Here is a 19,844-nt window from a genome sequence, read left to right on the forward strand (position 1 = left end):
CACCCCCGAGTTAGTTTCATTAATCTCTTGGTACCTGCATTTCCTCACCTGTGAAAAAAAGTTTGTTAATGCATGGAAATCCTTAGAGCCTGAAACAAAGTGATAGATAGTGGTGTGGGAGTCCCTTGAGGCCAAGGGCTGGTCTGATTCCTCTGCACAGAGCAGGGTTTGGGCAGTTTCACCAAGTTTGCTGAACTGATGAGGGAGTGACCAGGGCACAAGACACCGTGGCTGTGGCTGTAGCATCAGGGCCATCCGGGAAGACAAACTCTGTGGGGGTCCCTGCCTAGCTTATTGGCTGCTGTGTGTTAGGCTGCACACGGGCTGGGGTCAGGTGAGGAGGGGGACCTGCCCCCTTGTGCTCCTGGCACACCAGCACCTCAGGGTGCTTTCACGCCCCAACCTGCCTCACTTGCTGAGGGCATCCGCCTTGCCCTCGGCCACCCTTTCCTTGAAGCGCTCCCACTGGTCCTTCGAGACCCAGCTCAAGGGTGCTTGTCAGTGATGTCTTCTTTGACCCCCAGGGTGAACCTGTGATCTGTTACACCATGTGTCCCCGTGAGCAGCTACTTTAGGGAGTTCTCCCCACTATGCTGCGGGGCCCTGGAGAGCAGAACTGGTCCTCCAGCGGGCTGGGCCGGTGACGAGTGAATGAATGAACAGCTGAGCAGCGTGTGTAGCTGTTACCCACTCGTGGCAGCCCCAAGCTTAGAGGTCATCCTTGGTTCCTCTCTTTTCTTCTCCCCTCCCGTGTGGTCTATCAGCAAGTCTTGTATGTTTCCCTCTGGAACCTACCCTGCCGTGTCCATCCCCAACCCCTGTGGCTAGCAGTCTATGCCGTCAGTGGCTAGCAGTCTATGCCGTCATCCTCTCCTACCCCAGCTGGCTCCGAGGCTCCGGCTGTGTCTCTTTTTATTCAGTTCTATGCCGAGTAGCCAAAGTGATCTCACAAACAGTAAGATCAGATCCTGTCACTCCCCTGCTCACAGTCCTCTAGTACACCAGAGGGTTCCCACTGCACTCCGGATAAAACCCACACTCCCGCCGTGGCATCAAGGCCCTTCATGCTCTGGCCCCAGCCTGTCTGTCCATTGCCTTCTGCCCACCCTGGTCCATCTGCCTCCATCACAAGCCTGCTAAGCTCATGTGCATCTCAGGGCCTTTGCACTTGCTGTGTCCTCTGCAAAGAACACATGCTGGTTTTTATGGGCTGACTGCTTCCTGAGGTTTCAGTCAAATTTCACATCCTCAGAGCGTCTTTCCTTGACCACCTGGCAAATACCATCCTCCACCATCTTTTAGTTTTGGGAGACATTTCTCAGTATCTGAAATTATCTTCTTTGTTTCCATGTGTGTATTTTCTTTCTTTCTAAATTTTTTTTTGATGTGTATTTATTTTTGAGAGAGAGACAGAGCATGAGTGGGGGAAGGGCAGAGAGAGAGGGAGACACAGAATCTGAAGCAGGCTCTGGGCTCTGAGCTGTCAGCACAGAGCCTGACGTGGGGCTCAAACTCAAGAACCATGAGATCATGACCCGAGGGGAAGTCGGAAGCTTAACCGACTGAACCACCCAGGCGCCCCGACCCATGTGTGTATTTTCTGACTTCTACACTGGAATATACGTTCTCTGGGAGCAGGGCCTGCTGGCTTTGTGTCCCTTAGTGCCTGGAACAGGGGTTCTGAACCAGGCATCTGTGAATTTGGATGGGAAAAATATGGCATCTTTATTTTTACCAACTTCTCACGAAGTTTAGCATTTCTCTCAGTTACTAATACAGACAATGAGTCACAGTAATAGTAGTACTTGGGACTTTGTCACCAATAAAAATCACAGGTATTTTCATATCATGTAATAATTATTGACCTCTTAGAATATCTATACTCATAACTACTTTTAAATTATGGTAGTTATTCCACCTCCCGATGTATCTTGTTATATCATGCAATAATAAAGAAATATATATATTCCCTTACATGGAGAAATATGTTATTGTATTATAAGTTATTTTAAAATAGCTATATTTTACCCAGGAAAACAATTATATTAAAATACAGCTATTTTAAAATAATTTATAATACAATAACATATTTCTCCATGTGAAAGTTGGTTTCCTGTGTGATTTTATGCGTTTAAAAGTACTTCCGTGAGAAGGGACCCAGAGCCTTCACTAGGCTGCCAGAAGGGTCCAAGGCATAAACACGGTTAGAAGCCGTGGCTGGAACAATACCTATGTGAAGTAGAAGCTCGACGAGTGAATGGTGCTTCTCTTTCCCCATTCAGATGAGACCCTTGTGTTTGCACGGTCGGGTTTCTGGTGGCGTCGCATGGATTTGGTGTTTCGGAAGTAGCCCTGATCAAGGTCTTTTGGAAAGCCCCTCTTACTACCTGACACTACGGAGCCGGGGTTGGGAGCCAGGCCCACTGCTGTCCTTTTCTTTCAGACACAGCCTCTGCCTTCAGCCTTTTCGTGCATCTGCTGCCTTCGCACCCCGGCCGACTGTCCCTGCAACCAGGCAGATGCCACCCCCCTACAAGTGAGGGCAGAGTGTCTCAGTTTGGTTGACCAGCAGAGACTGGCATCTTAGCGTCCCGAGTTCCCAGGAGAATCAGGTGGCCACTCTGGTGCAGTCAGGCTGGCCCGGGAGGCACAGTCGCCGTCCTCAGGGGCCCTCCCAAGGGGTGGAGAAGCGGTTCTGCAGGAGGGGCCTAGGCCAGGCTGACTCCCTTGATGGGAGTCTGGTCCCCGATGAGGAGTTGGGGCCTGGCCAGGTCTCAGGGACTGAAAGTGGGTGGGTGGGGGTGTCCCTGGGCCCTGGAAAGATGTTCTGTTCTGCTTGGTTCTGTTATTTCTTAGTATGTGAAATATCACTCGTCTGAGACATGCTGCCCACGAGTTAGGCTATTTTTGTCCATGGCGAGACTTGCAGGAGTCAGATCTGAAACAAGCGCTCTGTCTTTCTTTCCAGCCCAGGCTGCCGGTGGGGAGCGCAGGGCTGACACGCTGTGGCTGCCGTGCTTTGTGTCCAGGTGGGCCCGAGGGGCGTGCGGTTGGCAGGTCAGGCCTCCGGGAGGAGGAGCTGCACTCAGACACCTGGACTCAGCCTCCGCTGTCCGGTGGCCTGGCATCCACAGCTGGGAACCCCTTTCCCGCAGTGGAGGCCTGTGGTTTCACAGAGCGTGATGCCGTGCTTTCTTTAAGCTAATATTTTACTTGTTTATTTTAGGAAGAAAGAATAGGCATAAATGAACAGAACTGTAGGATTAGATTAACACTCACAGTAACCAGTAACTGGGATTGAGTGCTTGGTCTGTGGCTAGCCCGGGCCGAGTGTTTCACATGCATTTTCTCACAGGGTCCTCATGGGCTCTTGGAGGAGGCCCAGGCGCTGGTGTCGACGGACCAGAGTTTGAACACCCCAGTCCCACTGCTCAACTAGCAGTTGCATCACCTCTTGGTGCCTCAGTTTCCCAGAAGAGTCTCCCCTGCATGGGGTTGTCGTGAAGACAGAATGAACTAAAAATGTAGCACTTAGCCCAGCTTCGCGCAGCTGCCGCTCCCTGCGTGTGCTGCTGTCGGTGTTGGACGGGGGCACCTGAGTGCGCCCCCCCCCCCCCCCCCAGCGATGATGGAGAAACGGGCAGAGGTGGTAGCGTCCTTCAGATGGGATGCAGGGGGTGGGCGAATGAACTGTCATGGAAGAGGGTGTGAGAAGGAAATGTGGCCTCTGTGTTGAAGGGCTATGTGACTTGAGGGTTTCTGGTGTCGGGTGAGTGAGGAGAGCCAAGGCCTCTGGTTTGGGCTCCATGTTGGGCCCCCCCCTGGGGCAGACCCGCAGAGTACCAGGCATAGTGTGAAAGGACCGAAGCTCACATCAGCCCGGAACTGATGCAGGTTGGATCCACAACGTCATCACACAGCATCAGGCTGGCTGTCTCCCATGCCCTCTTCCCCCTCGTGACTCTGTCAGGCTTGGGTTGAGTCACTTCAGTCTGGCCTGAGCTGATCTGAACAGAGGCCATCCAGCAGGCTGGTTGCTTCTGGCATAGAGAGGCTGGTTGGGTTGGCCCCGACTCCCAGTCCGCATGAGCTGGTTTGTCTGGTCTGAGACAGCCCTGCAGCTTGAGCCGGTCTCATGCTGCCTCTTTGAGCTCTTGAGCCGTGCTCTCAGGCTCAGCTTCTGGATTCCCCACTTTGAAGTCTGTAGGTTCTCATGGGGTGTCTGTGGGAAGGTCTCATCTGCCTGACTCCTGGGAGGCCTTCCCTTTGCTCCAGACGCGGGTTCCCCTTCTCCCAGTCCTGTCTCTTCTGCACTGGAAATTCCTCAACGTCTTTTTGCTTATTAATAACCCTTCTCTCGGGGCACCTGTGTGTCTTAGTCGGTTAAGTGTCTGAATCTTGATCTTGTCTCCGGTTTGTGAATTCAAACCCCACGTCGGGCTCTGCCCTGTAAGCTTGAAATTCTCGCTCTCCCTCTCTCTTTTCCCCACCCTTGCTTGTGTACACGCGCTGTCTCTCTCACTCTCTCAAAATAAATAAATAAACTTAAGAAAATAACTCTTCTCTTGTCATGGGCTAACGTGGTTTGTTTTTGCTCTTTTCATATTTCTTTGATTATTTCAAAGGGATGTGGAAGGGAGCAGTTAAACATGTGAGTTCAGGGTGCCATCGTGAAACAGCGCTGGTGGTGCTGCTTTCATTGTAGTGTGATTTACATACCGTAAAATTCACCCACTCCAAGTGTGTGATTCTGTGATTTTGAGTGAATTTACGGAGCTGCGTAACAGTCGTGATGATCCTGTTTTAGAACATTTCCGTCACCTCAGAAAGATCCCTGTGCCCGTCTGCAGTGAGCCCTGCCTCCACCCCAGCCCACCGCTGATGTGCTCCTGTCTCTCTGAGTTTGCCTTGTTTTGGCATTTCATAAAAATGGCATCCTACAGTACAGTCTTTTGGGTCTGACCTCTTTGACTTAGCATAATGTTTCTGAGGTTTATTCATGTTACAGTTTACATCAGTATTTCGTTTCTTTGTTACTGAGTAGTAGTCCACGGTAGGGAAATACCTCATTGTTTATCCACTCACCACTGGAGGAGCAAGGAGCGTTTAGATTGTTTCCAACTTTTGGCTCTGATGAATAATTCACGTACATGTCTTTGTGCGGACATATGCTTTCATTTTTTTAAAAGGTAGCTACCTAGGAGTAGAATTGCTGGTCATTTGATAAGCGTCTGTTCAACTTTTTAAGAGACTACCAAGCTATTTTCCAAAGGAGTTGTACCTTTTACCTCCTACCAGCAACGTTTAAGGGCTCCATTTCTCCGCGTCCTTGCCAGCGCTTGGTTTTGTCTTTTTCATTATAGCCGTCCTGGTGGGTATGAAGCGCTGTCTCATTGTGGTTTTGCTTCGCCTTTCCCCATGACGTTCCCCTCCTTTGACATCTGTATGCCTTCTTTTTTAAAAAAAAAATTTTTTTTAAACGTTTATTTATTTTTGAGACAGAGAGAGACACAGCATGAACGGGGGAGGGTCAGAGAGGGAGGGAGACACAGAATCGGAAGCAGGCTCCAGGCTCTGAGCCATCAGCCCAAAGCCCGACGCGGGGCTTGAACTCGCGGACCGCGAGATCGTGACCTGAGCTGAAGTTGGACGCTCAACCGACTGAGCCACCTAGGCGCCCCTGTATGCCTTCTTTTGCTAAAGGTCTCTTGGCATCTCTCACGCAGCTGCCTTCCAAACCTGCCCCAGCCACGGCTCGGGGTCCTGGGTGACCGCAAGCACGGCTCCTCCGAGGACAGAGGGATTGACAAATGACGGTTCTCAGCCCGTCCCCTTTCCCTGCTGGTGAAAGAGGAGTTTGGCCTCTGCTGCTCAGTTTTTCCTCTGAGGAAAAACTTTGCCGACCTGTGCTTTCCCCCCCTTCTCTTTTGGTATAAAAATTGTCAAGCATTCAGAAAAGTTGAGAGACTAGTGCAATGAACGCCTGTCAATAGATGTCAGGTGTTAGCATTTTGCCATAGTTGCTTTATCTCTACTTCAGCGTGTTTTGCAGACTGATCGGAAACTAAATTGCAAACTCACTTTAGCCCTGAATTCTGCCACAGCGCACCGCCCGGACAGACTTTGTCCTACTTAATCTCCCCACTGATACTGTCACGCCCCAGAAAATTAATGGTAATTCGATATCATCTAAAATATCCGTATTCAGCTGTCCCTGGCTGACCCCCAAATGTCATTTATGGCTCAGACTGGTTCTTCTCAGCGTTTGGGGGAGGAAAGGCGGGAAGGCGGACGGCTCACAGGCTGTTGCTCAGGAGGAGATGGCCGGCGAGGAAGATGGCGGAGAGGTTGTGAGGGAGCGGCCATCGTGGCTTTGGAGATGGGGGCGGACGGAGCCTGCAGCACCCTGACCTTGTCGGGCGTGCGACTGTGTTCTGTGCCGAAGCGCTGCTCTGTGATGAGCCCTGGGGCTGAGGCTCCAGCAGGTCATAGGCAGGGTCGAGATCTTTTCCACCCATCTCCAGACCATCTTCCCCAGTGAGCTTCAGGCGAGACCTTGCTCTCCAGGGTGGGTTTTCTCACGGGCACTGCAGATTCGGCATATATCCCAGATTACATTCATCATCTTCTTCCCAGATCTGCTGCACCACCTCTGTTCCTGCCCTCGATGGGGGACACGCCGTCCTTCTGGCACCTCAAGCCAGACACCGTTCACCCTCAGCTCATCTACCCCGATCACCCTTCCCCGTCAGTTTCTGTCGATTTTCTGTCTCTGTTGTCTCCCAGTCTGTCTCCTCTCTGACTCCACTGCAGCAGCCTCGCTTAGCTCAGGGGACCTTCATCTCTGGCCTGAATAAATGCAGTTGGCTGCCGGCTGGTACCTTACCTTCTCCTTTCCTTCCCTTCTTGCACCCTCCCTACTCTCCTGGTCACTTTCCTGCTAAAGAGCAGGTGGTGGCTGCAGCTCCGTGTCGTTGAGTGATGTGATAAATGCCCTACTAGAGGCATGTACGCATTGGCGTGAGAGCATCTGGTTCTGGTTCCAGTGGTCCAGGCTCGGTAACCGGAGGAAACGACATTTGAGCAAGGTCTTGAATGATGATGCGATGGTGGGGCTGCGTGACTAGAGGCCCCAAAGCATGAGTTACTTAACCTCTCTGTGCCTCAAACTCCTCACACCTAATGTGGGAGCGATAGCACCTACCTGAGGCGGTTGTGAGGGTTAGTTCATGTACGCAAAGTGCGCGGCATGGGGTGAGCGGTATGCGAATATTAGCTGTGATCACATTATTATTGATGAAACGGTCTTGTGCACAGGGAAGCACGGTGGGAGCAGTTTGTACTCTTTTAAAACAAAGGTCACAAACTCTAGTGCCTGAGAGGGCCAGGCATGCACCCAAAAGCTTGCACAGCCCAGGTGCCGTCTGGAAGGCACTTGCTCCAGTGCGGGGGCAGCTGTCGCTCAGCTCAGCTGATGCTCATCAAGTAGCAACGTGGGCCCAGTACTGCCAGGTATTTTCATTTTCAAGAAAGGCTGGAAATCCATAATTCCATGTGAAGCTTTCTAATTAAATGTTGTTGATGAATTTTAAAAATACTAAAACCCGTACAAGCCTAAGAAACTATGTCTGTGGGTCATACTTAGGCTGTAGGCTGCTGGCTTATAAGCTTTGTTTATGAAGGTCTCCCCCAGGGTCTAGCACAGCTCCCCCTCCAGGGTGGGTTGAAGTTGGGTTTGAAGCTGGTTTTTATGAGCCCCTTTTTCCTTGTAGGACTTCTCCAGACAGGTTATGTCACCGACGGAGGCTGCCCTGAAGCTCCCTGTGGCCCGGAGACTATGTACAAGAGGAATGGTCTGATGGCTAGTGTGTTGGTCACCTCCGCCACTCCACAGGTACAGGGGCTGTGAGAACTGGGGCATTTGGGGGGCAGGGGGAATCCTTTCAGCTGACCTAGTCCCCAGCTAAGTCATGGGCAGCAGGGCAGCAAGGCTCCGTGAATACCACCATTTTTAGCGCTCCCGTGGCCCCTGGCCACACCAGGCGTGAGATGTGGGAGGCGGTCAGCCCTGAGGATGAGTGTGTTTTCTGTGGTGGTTCTCTTCAAAGATAAACTATCACCTGCCCGGTCCGGTCATAGCAAGTGCCACATTCCATTTTGGTGGCAAGATGGGATCAGATCTTTCCCAAGAAAAGCTGCTGCCGATTATAAATAAGTCACACATTCCAGAATGAAGTCAGACAGAAGTGCTTCCAACTGGCCCAGTGTTCTTATTTGCCTTACTCAGTAGGAAATGGCTGCAAGGACTGGTGGTCTGAGAGTGGCCTGGGCGGGGGCTCCTGTCCTGGGGGTTTGGGAGCCTGTTTTCCAAGTGCATGATGGGACAGAGGCGTGCTAGGAGGAGTGGGTGTCAGGCCCAGGGATGCCACCTTGCCGAACGTGTAACGCGTGGCTCCTGTGACAAGCTGGCAAGGGAACACTCGGTGTGGTGAGCTTGTAAGTCCCTCACGGTTGAGCTGGGCTTTTGAAACGATCCTGTGTGATCAGCTAGAACTTCACAGGAACCGACTCATAGCTTAGAAACCTTTAAAAAAGTCTTTATTTTGATCTCTGCCTCTGAAAACACACGCGTGAGTACCTTTTAAAATTCCCTGATGGTGCCGGTATAGATTTGAATAAAGTCCCTGCATTGTCATCAGCACCAGCACTGATGTATTTGGAGCAGCACTGGGTTAAGTAAGGCCCCCTGTGTGAGTGTGTGTGTCTGGGGCAGATGTAACGGGGTGTTACAGGGAAGTTACAACACCTGAGGTCCCAGGAGTGGACTGTGTTCGGTAACTGGAGGAATCAGACTTCTGTTTGCATTTATAGTTTATGTTCCATCTCGAGTGAAGCTTCTTTGTTTTCTGATCTCTGTGTGTATGTGCATATATATACACCCACATATACCCGTGTACGTACATACTATGTGTAGGTATGTCTGCATGTGTATGTGCACGTGTGTGTATATGTGTATCTGGAACATGGCAAGTGCTCCATAGTTACTGAGTGAAAGAACACATGTACTCAATTGGTTTTGGTGACTGAATGACCCCACACACATACACCCCATAATTCAGTGTGTATTACACACCAGGCCCTTCTGCCTTGCATGTTCCACAGGCATTATCCCACTAATCCTCACACTCACCTTCACCCCCAGTCTATAGATGGGGAAACCAAGGCAGGAGGGGAGGACTACACTGGCTCAAATCACACAGCTGGTCAGCAGTGGGTGGGGATTCAGAGCCAGGCTTCTGTGACTCAAGCCAGTGCTCTTAACCACAATGACACTACACTGAGGAAAATCACTTAGCCTGCTTTCTGGAAGGTGGTTGAGGAAGTGCAGAGTGATTTACCGGTAATCACCTGCTCAGGCAGGGTCGGTGCCTAAAACTGAGGGGCGGGACAGACTGCCAATTCCAGAGGCACTTGGGATTAGTGTTTGTTACTTTTCAGAAGCTAAGCACAGATTCTCCTCAGAGGAGAATGTCCCATCAATTCGTGGAACTTTTTGTTTTAATTAAATTTTTATTTTAATCTTTGTTCATATTTTTGAGAGAGAGAGAGAGAGAGAGAGAGAGCGAACAGGGGAGGAACAGAGAGAGAGGGAGACACAGAATCCGAAGCAGGCTGCAGGCTCTGAGCTGTCAGCACAGAGCCCGACAGGGGGCTTGAACCCACGACTGTGAGATCAGGACCCGAGCTGAAGTCAGACGCTTAACCGACTGTGCCACCCAGGCGCCCCATTCATGGCACTTTTTTTTTTTTTTAATTTTTTTTTCAACGTTTATTTATTTTTGGGACAGAGAGAGACAGAGCATGAACGGGGGAGGGGCAGAGAGAGAGGGAGACACAGAATCGGAAACAGGCTCCAGGCTCTGAGCCATCGGCCCAGAGCCCGACGCGGGGCTCGAACTCGCGGACCGCGAGATCGTGACCTGGCTGAAGTCGGACGCTTAACGGACTGCGCCACCCAGGCGCCCCTCATGGCACTTTTAAAGTAGCCATGTCCACCCCACCCACGCCCCTTGAATCGGCGTCTCCGGGGGAGGGGGATTCTGCCAGCTGCTTTGTAAGCTTCATTTTATATAACCCGTCCCACAGTCCTGGGGAGTAGGTCCAGCAGCTCTGTTTTACAGAGACGGGGAGGTCAGGCGGCGGCTAGTGCGGGGCTGGCATCCCAACCAGGCCTGACGTGAGAGCTCTTAACCCTACGATGTGTTACTTCAGGTCACCTCAGGCTTCTGGGTACTGTAACCTCGTTTGTAGAACGTTCAGATGACACAGGCCTGTTGGAACCTACAGGTTGGAGTTTCTGCGCTTCCTTTTAACCTCACATTTTCAGTTGTTGACTGGTGGTTTCCCTCACTGGCCTAAAAACACTCCAGTTTCCAGTAAGATTGCAAGGTTTTTCCAGATATAGCCATTTTGGAAAGAGTGAAATAAAGAAGAATTAATAAAAGCATGTTCTCTAAATCCCGGTCCAAGATATTGAGGTTAATGGAAACCACAAAGTCCCTCTTCATGGGTTGAGACGAATAAAACCATTTACGAATGGGCACAGTTTTTGGGTGGTAAGCTTGATTGGTTCCCCAAAGTAGAATTTGATGAAATTAAATAAAATCTAAGAGAAGGTATGTTCAACATTCTGGGATCCCCGCAGTGTTGGGTTTCATGAAACTGGCCACATTTGGGGAGTTTTAACTTGCTCTTTTATGGGAGACGCTTTCTCTACATGCAGGGCCCAGGGTGTTCTTAACGAGGGGCTCTACCAAATAGAACTTTCGGGCATGTCTCCAAAACCAGTTGGTTACATCTCACCTCATCAGCTAACAGGCTTTGAATTCCAAGTGTCCCCTACATGAAATAAGCCTTGAGGGCCAGTTTAATACTTTGTGTAAGAATTTCCTGCAGTGACTTCAAGAAAAAAAACAAAGGTGAAACCAGGTGATGTTTGAAAGACGTCATAGAACAGACGATTGCCTCAGGCCTCCTGAGGTGTGAAGGCCCGCTTCTCTCTGAAGGAAGAGTGGTTTGAATCTTTTTACCCCACCAGCTACACAGCGGGCTGGAGGCAGTCTGGGGTAGTGATTGAGGGGATGCGTCTGGCATCACATAGATGCAAAACTAGGTTCATCTCCTGGCTCTTCAGTTTCCTAGCTACGATACCTTGGGGAAGTGGCATGGCCTCTGCTTCCTAACCTGCAAAATGGGAATAAAAATACTGTGTGCTCAAAGAGTTCTCAAGAGAATTAAACAAGAGTATTTGTATGGAACAGGGCAAAGCAGCGAGCAGTAGCAGCTTTTGTCCCTGCATGGTTCTGTCACTCTCGTGTCCTCGGTTCTGGGTGTGGGGGCCAGTGATTCTGGGGTCAGCCCGACTGCTCAGGTGGTACCCTCTCTCCCTGTCCTCCACAGGGCAGCAGCAGCTCAGACTCTCTGGAGGGCCAGGGCTGCGACTATGCCAGCAAGAGCTACGATGCCGTTGTCTTCGATGTCTTGAAAGTGAGTCCCGAGGAGTTTGCTGTAAGTAATACGACAGCTGTGGGTGTGTGGGCACCAAAACAGTGTGATGGGGGGGGGGGGGGGTGGACAGCGAAAAGTTTCTCCGGTTGGAAACAAGCCATATGCCCATAATAGGGACCATGGGATAGGATATTCTTTTTGAAATGCCAAGCAGCATTAAAAAGGGTGCCGTCAATCTAGAAATCAACCACCTTGGAAGTCATGCGCAGTATATATGGAAAGTAAGTGAAAGGAGCAAGTTATGGCCCAATTAATAGAGAACGGTGCCGTTTTTAAAAAGCATGTACAGCACACACACGATTTATATTTGTGTAGGAAGAGGTCTAGATCTGATGTTTACATAGTCCTAAATATCTGGATATAAATAGCCAAACGTTGTTTACTGTAGTTTCTGGTTGTAGGGTTCTGGTTAATTGGAATTTAGTTTTTCTTCTTTTTCTTTATTTGTAAATTGTACATTTCTACAGTGACTGTTTTCTACAATGGTAGAAAATAATATCTTGTGATAATAAAATTTTTAAAAATTGTTTCTTCTCCAACAAGTGTGTTTGTGCTGCTCTGAGGGGCAGAGTTGGCTCCTTGTTTCGCCAGGACTTGGTTTCTTCCTTTCGTACTTTGAGGGTGAACAGTATATTGTCCCTGGGGTGACCTTGGGCCTCATTGCAGGTACTGTCCCAGGGCAACCCTGGAAGTGTCTCCCGCCACGCCCACTCCTCCCCGTCCCCCTTGCCGGACCAGGCTTTGTGCCCTCCAGGGTGCTGTGGGAGCGCACTGGGCCGCATCTCATCATTCTGCCATCGTCGGCCTCCGCGTTTATTTTGTGCCTTGCTGAGCCCGGCACGTGCGTCACCTCCTTCAGTGTAGCCAAGGGATCATATAAAAACCTGTGTAAAACTCTAGCAGCTGCCTTGTAGGAGAATGAGACCCTGTGTTCCTCCGGAGGCCTCCAGTGCCCCCTGGGGTCTGGCCAAGCCTCCTCTCCTGCCCCCATCTCTGCTCCCCAGCTAGACCTCTGCTCCTTCTTTCTAACCCAGACTCACCTGGCATCTCCCTGCTGCAGGGCCCTGCACGTCCTTTCCTTCCCTCCTACTGGCTCTTCTCTACGTGTCTCTGTCTCTGTCCCTGTCCTTGGACTAAAGTGGCCTCTCTCCATCACTCTCTTTTCCCTTACCCTGCTCCAGCTTCTTCAATTTCTCATTACTACCCAACATTTCACACCATAGAATAACAGTTGTGCTCTGTCTCCTCCACCAGAATAGAAACTCTTTAAGGACAGGAACTTATTGTGACTTGTTCATTGCTCTTTCCAAGGTGCCCAGAAGAGTGCCTAGCTCATAGTAGGTAGTCTGTGAATACATGTTGACTGAAAGAATTCAGTCTTCAGAGTAACCCAATGAAACAGAATTATTAGCTCCTGATTTTCTTTCTTTTTTTCTTTTTTTTAATGTTTTAAAACATTTTATTTTATTTTATTTTTTTAGTTTTGAGACAGAGAGAGACAGAGCATGAGCAGGGGAGGGCCAGAGAGAGAGGGAGACACAGAATTTGAAGCAGGCTCCTGGCTCTGAGCTGTCAGCACAGAGCCCACCGCGGGGCTCAAACTCACAGACTGAGATCATGACCTGAGCTGAAGTCGAATGCTTAACCGACTGAGCCATCCAGGCGCCCCATTTTTCTTTTTTCTTTTTTTTAATGTTTATTTATTTATTTAGAGAGAGAGAGGGAGGGAGAGAGAAAGCATGAGCAGGGGGAGGGGCAGAGAGAATGGAGACAGAATCCCAAGCAGGCTTCGTGATGTCAGCATGGAGCCTGATGTGGGGCTCGATTCCATGAACCGTGAAATCATGACCTGTTAGCTCCTGATTTCCTAATGAAGAAATGAAGGATCTAAGAGATGATTTTTTTTTTTTTTTTTTTGCCTGGATCACATAGCCAGGTGTGGGCAGAGCCAGGTCTAAAACCTTCATCTGCTGACTATTCAGCTAATGCTGGACCGTAATAATAAGGGCAACTCCTATTTTTGAACACCTACCATGTCTAGGTTGTAACACTAAGTGTTTTACATGTATTATCTAATTGACTTCTCACATCAGCCTTATACATTAGGTGTATTTATTATTCCCAGTATACTGATGAGCAAGTCAGTTCTTAAAGAGAAAAGTCACCTCTTCACACAGATGGTAAGTGTCACTGTCTGTCTGGGATTTAAAACTAGGACTGGCATTGTTGACCACCACTATCCAACAGAAATATAATCTGAACCACACGTGCAATTTTATTTATTTATATGTATGTTTAAAACACTTTAATTCCAGTATAGTTAGCATACAGTGTTATATTAGTTTCAGGTGTACAATATAGTGATCCAACAGTTCAATGTATGACTCATTACTCCTCATGGTAAGTGTCCTTCCCCTATTTCACCCATCCCCCCTTCCCCACCCCCCGGCAAACCGTCTCGTCTGTTTGTTCTCTATAGTTGAGTCTGTTTTTGCTTTGTCTTTTTTTCCCCTTTATTCGTTTGTTTTGTTTCTTCAATTCCACATATGAATGAAATCTCTGACTTACTTTGTTTAGCATTATACTCTTCAGACCCATCCATATTGTTTCAAATGGCAAGATTTTATTCTTTTTTATGGCTGAATAGTATTCTTTTGTGTATTTATACCACGTGTTCTCTATCCATTCATCTGTTGATGGGCAGTTGGGTTGTTTCTTTAATTTTGGCTATTGTAAATAATGCTTCAATAAACACAGGGGTGCACATATCCTTTGAAATTAGTTTTCTCATATTCTTTTTTTTTTTTTAATGTTTATTTTTTGAGAGCGAGAGAGTGGGGGGAGGAGCAGAGAGAGGGAGAGAGAAGATCCGAAGCAGGCTGTTCACTGACAGCTCGATGCAGGGCTCAAACTCATAAACTGAGAGCATGACCTGAGCTGAAGTCAGACGCTTAACCAACTGAGCCGCCCAGGTGCCCCAGTGTTTTCATATTCTTTGGGTAAATACTCAGTTGTGTGGTTACTGGATCATAGGGTAGTTCTATTTTTAATTTTTTGAGGAACCTCTGTACTGTTTTCTACAGTGGCTGCAACAGTTTGCATTCCCACCCACAGAGCACAAGGGGTCCTTTTTCTCCGTATCCTTGCCAACATTTGTCGTTTTCTCATGTTTTTGATTTTAGCCATTCTGACTGGTATGAGGTGATACCTCATTGTGGTTTTGATTTGCATTTTCCTGATGATGAGTGATGTTGAACATCTTTTCATATGTCTGTTGGCCATCTGGATGTCTTCTTTGGAGAAGTGCCTGTTCATGTCTCCTGCCCATTTCTTAATTGGATTATTTGGGTTTTTGGTGTTGTATAAGTTCTTTATATGTTTTGGATACTAAGCCTTTATTGGATATATCATTTGCAAATATCTTTCCCCCATTCGATATGTTGTCTTTTAGTTTTATTGATTGTTTTCTTTGCTGTGCAGAAGGATTTTATTTTGTTGGAGTCCCAAAAGTTTATTCTTGCTTTTGTTTTCCTTGCCTCACAAGACATGCCTAGAAAAATGTTGTTATGGCTGATGTCAGATAAATTATTGCCTGTGCTCTCTCCTAGGGTTTTTATGGTTTCAGTTCTCACATTCAGGACTTTAATCCATTTTGAGTTTATTTTTATGTATGTATGGTGTAAGAAAGTTGTCCAGTTTCATTCTTTTGCATATGGCTGTCCAGTTTTCCCAACATTATTTGTTGAAGGGACCCTAATTTTTTTTTTTAATGTTTATTTATTTTTGAGGGAGAGTGAGGCAGGGCTCAAAATCACAAACCATGAGATCATGACCGAAGCCGAAGTGGTATGCTTAACAGACTGAGCCACCTAGGCTCCATGACTGCCTTTTTCCTACTGTATGTTCTTGCCTCTTTTGTCAAAGATTAATCGAGCATATAATTATGGGTTTATTTCTGTGCTTTCTATTGTGTTCTATTGATCTGTGTATCTGTTTTTGTACCAGTACCACACGGTTTTGATCATTACAGCTTTGTGGTATAACTTGAAATCTGGAATTGTGATACCTCCACCTTTGTTTTCCTGTTTTAAGATTGCCTTGGCTATTTGGGAGTTTTTTTGTGGTTTCATAGAAATTTTAGGATTGTTTGTTCTAGTTCTATAAAAAATGCTGTTGGTATTTTGATAGGGATTGCATTAAATCTGTAGATTGCTCTGGGTAGTATGGGCGTTTTAACAATACTTGTTCTTCCAATTCATGGGCTAGTGTTGTCTTTAATTTCTTTCATCGGTGTTTTATAGTTTTCAGTGTACAGGTCTTTTACCTCCTTGGTTAAGTTTGTTCATGGGTATTTTATCATTTTTTGGTGCAATTGTAAATGGGATTGTTTCTTAATTTCTCTTTTTGCTGATTTATTATTTGTGTATAGAAATGCAATGGATTTTTGTACCTTGATTTTGTATCCTGCAACCTTACTGAATTCATTTCTCAATTTTAGTAGTTTCTTGGTGGAGATTTTAGGGTTTTCTATATCGCATATGCAATTTTAAATTTGCTTGTAGCCACATTAAAGAAAGGAGTTGAAATTATTTTTTTATTTTTAATGTTTATTATTATTTTTAAAGTTTATTTATTTATTTTGAGAGAGAACATGAACAGGGCAGGGGCAGAGAGAGAGGGAGAGAGCGAGAATCCCAAGCAGGCTCTGCACTGGCAGTGCAGAGCCTACACGGGGCTTGAACCTACAAACCGTGAGATCATGACCTGGGCTGAAATCAAGAGTCAAACACTTAACTGACTGAGCCACCTCGGTGCCCCTGAGATTACTTTAAAAATATATTTTACTTTACTTGGTATATCTAAAATAGTATCATTTCAACATGTAAGCAACATGAAATTATTGAGAGAAGTGAAATTAGATTACCATCAATGTTTTTGACCCAAACACTTTTTGCCAAAAGAAAGCAAAATAATGTAATCAAGTAAGTCAAGGAAAAAAAAATGTGAGCCAAAGATTTTATATCCAGTAACACTGACTTTCAGGTATTAAGGGCACGGACTATTATGAACACGCAAGAAGATTATTCTTCAGAGAATGTTATTCCTGTGAACCCTTTCTGAGGAATTTACCAGAGAACAAGCTTCAGGCCATGAAAATGATTAGAGAAACATCACTATAAAGACTGATGGAGAGCAGTGAGCACTCAGTTACTGTAGAGTTAAGACCGAATGACTAAGGGAAGGAGAAGGTATGGTGTGTAATGGCCGTGTTGCCCATGTAATAGATGCAGTGTTGACTCTTACAGTGTAAACTGTAAAAAATGTGGGAGGATGGAGAGAACAAAACTTTCATAACTTTTCTCAGTAATTACACTGATGGTGGTAGCATTAATATTGTTATTCTAAGACTGTTGTGTGAATAAAGTAGGATAAAGGAAATGAATAATTATGGGATAATGCAATCCTGTATACCCTGTGTCCTTGAGACCAGGATTTTCAATACGGAAGAAAGGAGATAAGAGATGTAATACAGAAGAAGGTAAGTAAGTTAGGGGGAAAAAAGTATCCTGAATTTGAATTGGAAATAGCAGTATGAATTCCAGACTGTGGTCGTGAAATACCATTTACCGCTGAAAGAGACCAGGGCTTCCCAGAGAATTGCTTGATTCTAGGTCTAGGACAGGAAATGTTCAAGATGAGCCTGTACATCTTTCCAATACCAGTGAGGAAGCTATCGAGGACCAAGAGGGTCATGTCAAAAGGACTCAGGAGCCACCTAGAGGAAGAAGCTGCCATTGTCCAGTGATGGGATCCTTTGAGCTTCAAAAGAATAATATTTGGAATTTATTGAAACCCATCAAACAATGGGTCATCACTGGATGACAATGGGGGACAAATTTATTACCTCAAAACCTAAGAAATAGAAAGAAAGAATCCAGTATTTGTCTTACCTTTCACTTTTGAACTTTTGAACTGTACTGGGTAACCAAATAGTGGGTAAGGATAATTTCAGTTAATAAGTGGAAAAGGAATGATAGAATTGGAATACAGTATCATCATTTTATAACCCGAGTGAGTTAATAGATCTAAGCATTGAGCATCAATAGCTACTGACACAAAAGGAGAGACATTATGTGCTTCCTGATGAAACAGCACAGCACCACCTCCATTCCTGCCAAAGGGATCAAACCTGTGTCTGCTCAAGTCTCCGGGCGCAGCTGACAATTTGCAGGAAATGCCAAGGACAGAGGAACATGTTGACCTGAACTCTGAGTGTGGGGAACTGTGTAGATCAAATGGCCTGGATTCTCCAGCAGATACATTGTGAGGAAAACAAGGGATGGAGAGAATACTTGTAGATTAAAAGAAACTTGCAAATACACATCAACCTTTTATTTTATTTATATTATTTTTATTATTATTATTTTTTATGTAATCTGTACCCTCAGCGTGGGGCTTGAACTCACAACCCCGAGATCAAGAGTCGCATGCTCTACCAACTGAGCCAGCCAGGTGCCGCACGTTAAACTTTCAAGAGTGGGCAAGGAGTGCCTGGGTGGCTCAGTCAGTTAAGCATCCAACTTCGCCTCAGGTCATGATCTCACGGTTTGTGAGTTCGAGCCCCACATTGGGCTCTGTGCCGTCAGCATAGAGCCCACTTCGAACTATCTATCTATCCCCCTCTCTCTGTGCCCCTCCCCTGCTTGCGCTTTCTCTCTCTCAAAAACAAATAAACATGAAAAAAAGAAACGGGCAAGATGCCACCATGATGCCCTGGTGCACACACTTGGGTGATCAAATCGTAAAGAAACTTGAGGTAAGTCAGGACCTCTGTTTCTCATGGCCGGAGGGAGGGCTTGTGATTGGGATGAGGCACAGGGAAGAACTCTGGGGTGAGTTTTCTGAATTGTGGTAAACTATATGCAACATAAAATTTATCACTGTAACCGTGTCTAAGCGTACAGGTGAGTAGTGTTAAGTACATTCACATTGTCGTGCACCTGATCTCCAGAGCTGTTTCATCCTGCACACCCGAAACGCCATACCCATTAAACAACTCTCCATCCCCCCTACCCTCAACCACCGAGACAGTATTTTTTGTGTGTCTGGCTTTTGCCACTTAACACCATGTCCTCAAGGTTTGTCCATATTGTGACATATGTCAGCCTTTCCTTGCTTTTTCAGGCTGAATAATACTCCCTAGTGTGTGTATATACCCCATTTTTGGGGTCCGTTCATGTGTTGATTGAGGTAGCTATTTCTTGACTGAGGTGGTAATTACAAGGTATTCATCTTATAATAAGTCATCAAACCGTGTAATTGCTTGATGCGGTTTATGTGAATGTGTGTTATTTTGTAATAAAAAGGGTTCATATCATTTAAAAGGTCCTCAGTTTCTCAGCAGGGGTGCTCGACAGCTAGATTTCCATCCTCCTCCTCAGCAGGCTGAAAGCAGAGTAAAGAGCAAAGCTGGAACTTTGTCATCAATAGTTCATGGACATCCTTCTAGGTCAATATGTATAGATTTAATTCTCTACTTTTTTTTAAAAAAAATAATGTTTATTTATTTTTGAGAGAGAGAGAAGCAGAGTGCAAGTGGGGGAGGGGCAGAGAGAGAGGGAGACACAGAATCAGAAGCAGGCTCCATGTTCTGAGCTGTCAGCACAGAGCCCGATGCAGGGCTCGAACTTGTGAACTGCAAGACCATGACCTGAGCTGAATTCGGAGGCTTAAGTGACTGAGCCACCCACGCACCCCTAATTCTCTATTTTTAAATTTTTTTTTCAACGTTTATTTATTTTTGGGAGAGAGAGAGACAGAGCATGAACGGGGGAGGGGCAAAGAGAGAGGGAGACACAGAATCAGAAACAGGCTCCAGGCTCTGAGCCATCAGCCCAGAGCCTGACGCGGGGCTCGAACTCACGGACCGCGAGATCGTGACCTGGCTGAAGTCGGACGCTTAACTGACTGTGCCACCCAGGCGCCCTATTTTTAATAGCTTCATGAAACTCCAGAGTCTGAATGTACCATAATTTTTTTTCTCCCAACAAGTCACTTTTTGTGGCCTTTTTTGTTTCTAACGCTTGCCTTTCTGTAGGTTTACGGATTGTTGTGTCAGCCATATGCTCATCTCACTTTTTAGGATAGTATCTAACTGCAATGCCTGATCTTGGATTGTGAAAAAATTGCTGTAAAAACTATTGGGATATTTTGGCAAATTTTGAATGTGGACTGTATGTAATATTAGATAATACTGTTGTAGCAATGATAAGTTT

At 46.7% G+C, this 19,844-nt stretch overlaps 1 protein-coding gene across 10 annotated transcripts in view; it reads left to right on the top strand.

Annotated features, from left to right (window-relative positions):
* RALGPS1 (Ral GEF with PH domain and SH3 binding motif 1) overlaps nucleotides 1–19,844 on the top strand; it is a 275,337-nt gene that overhangs the window by 38,910 nt on the left and 216,583 nt on the right. For 9 of the 10 annotated variants that reach the window (XM_043566967.1, XM_043566958.1, XM_043566963.1 and 6 more), the window contains 2 exons: nucleotides 7,773–7,894; nucleotides 11,461–11,568. In XM_043566967.1, coding sequence (XP_043422902.1) covers nucleotides 7,838–7,894; nucleotides 11,461–11,568 — 165 coding nt within the window. In that variant the 5' untranslated portion in view covers nucleotides 7,773–7,837. The remainder of the gene's footprint in view (nucleotides 1–7,772; nucleotides 7,895–11,460; nucleotides 11,569–19,844) is intronic. The other variant, XM_043566962.1, reaches the window with a different exon arrangement.

Source organism: Prionailurus bengalensis, chromosome D4 (assembly GCF_016509475.1).
Source record: "Prionailurus bengalensis isolate Pbe53 chromosome D4, Fcat_Pben_1.1_paternal_pri, whole genome shotgun sequence".
NCBI lineage: Eukaryota > Metazoa > Chordata > Mammalia > Carnivora > Felidae > Prionailurus > Prionailurus bengalensis.